The following is a 953-nucleotide window of genomic DNA, read 5'->3' as shown; positions in this document are numbered from 1 at the left end:
CAGGCACCTTACGTGCCTGCTGCTTGCCCCTTGTGTGCCCATTGCTTGCCCACTGCTTGCCCACTGCATGGCCATTGCATACCTTATATATGCTTGCTGCTTGTCCCTTGTGTGCCCACTATTTGCCCACTGCTTGGCCATTGTATGCCCTTTATGTGCCCCCTGCATGGCCACTGCTTGCCCGCTTCTTGGCCATCACTTGCCCAGTGTTTGGCCATTGCATAGCTGGTATGTGCCCACTGCGTGGCCACTGTTTGCCCACTGCTTGGCCATTGTATGCCTGTTATGTGCCCACTGTGTGGCCACTGTTTGCCCACTGCTTGGCCATTGCATGCCTGGTATGTGCCCACTGCTTGCCTTGCATGCCCGGTGTGTGCCCACTGCTTGGCCACTGTTTGCCCACTGCTTGGCCATTGCGTACCCTATGGATGCCCCCTGCATGTCCCTTGTGTGCCCCCTACTTGCCCAGTGCTTGCCCTCTGCCCCCCGCTGACCCCCCTGCGGCCGCAGGGTGCAGTTGGCCGTCAACCGCCGCACGGTGGCCCTCCACCCGCCGCACCGAGGAGGCGGTGGCGGTGAAGATCGTGGACATGAAGCGCGCAGCCGAGTGCCCGGAGAACATAAAGAAGGAAATCTGCATCAACAAGATGCTCCGGTTCTACGGCCACCGGCGGGAGGGCGCCACGCAGTACCTCTTCCTGGAGTACTGCAGCGGCGGCGAGCTCTTCGACCGCATTGGTACGCCCGCGTCCGCGCGCCTTTTGTTTTATAGGTGTTAAAAAATTCATCTTTAAATGGTTGATTGTTGCTTTTCCGTTTCCTATCCTCGTGGTGCAGAGCCGGATATCGGGATGCCGGAGGCGGAGGCGCAGCGTTTCTTCCAGCAGTTGATCGCCGGCGTGGTGAGCGCGGTGATGCCACACGTCCCCATGTGCCAGTGACCCCTCTCTCTG

General features: G+C 59.8%; 1 protein-coding gene across 1 annotated transcript; it reads left to right on the top strand.

Moving 5' to 3' along the window:
- Window positions 1–510: 510 nt before the first annotated feature.
- On the top strand, window positions 511–902 carry LOC104538306 (serine/threonine-protein kinase Chk1-like; the record flags this gene model as incomplete). The annotated part of the gene is made up of 2 exons (XM_010181459.1): window positions 511–738; window positions 838–902. Coding segments are annotated over 2 exons (293 nt in total), but the record flags the coding sequence as incomplete, so codon positions are not given.
- Window positions 903–953: the final 51 nt, after the last annotated feature.

The sequence above is a fragment of the Mesitornis unicolor genome, unplaced genomic scaffold, assembly GCF_000695765.1.
Source record: "Mesitornis unicolor isolate BGI_N332 unplaced genomic scaffold, ASM69576v1 scaffold22113, whole genome shotgun sequence".
NCBI lineage: Eukaryota > Metazoa > Chordata > Aves > Mesitornithiformes > Mesitornithidae > Mesitornis > Mesitornis unicolor.
This window is presented reverse-complemented; position numbering and strand designations above follow the sequence as displayed.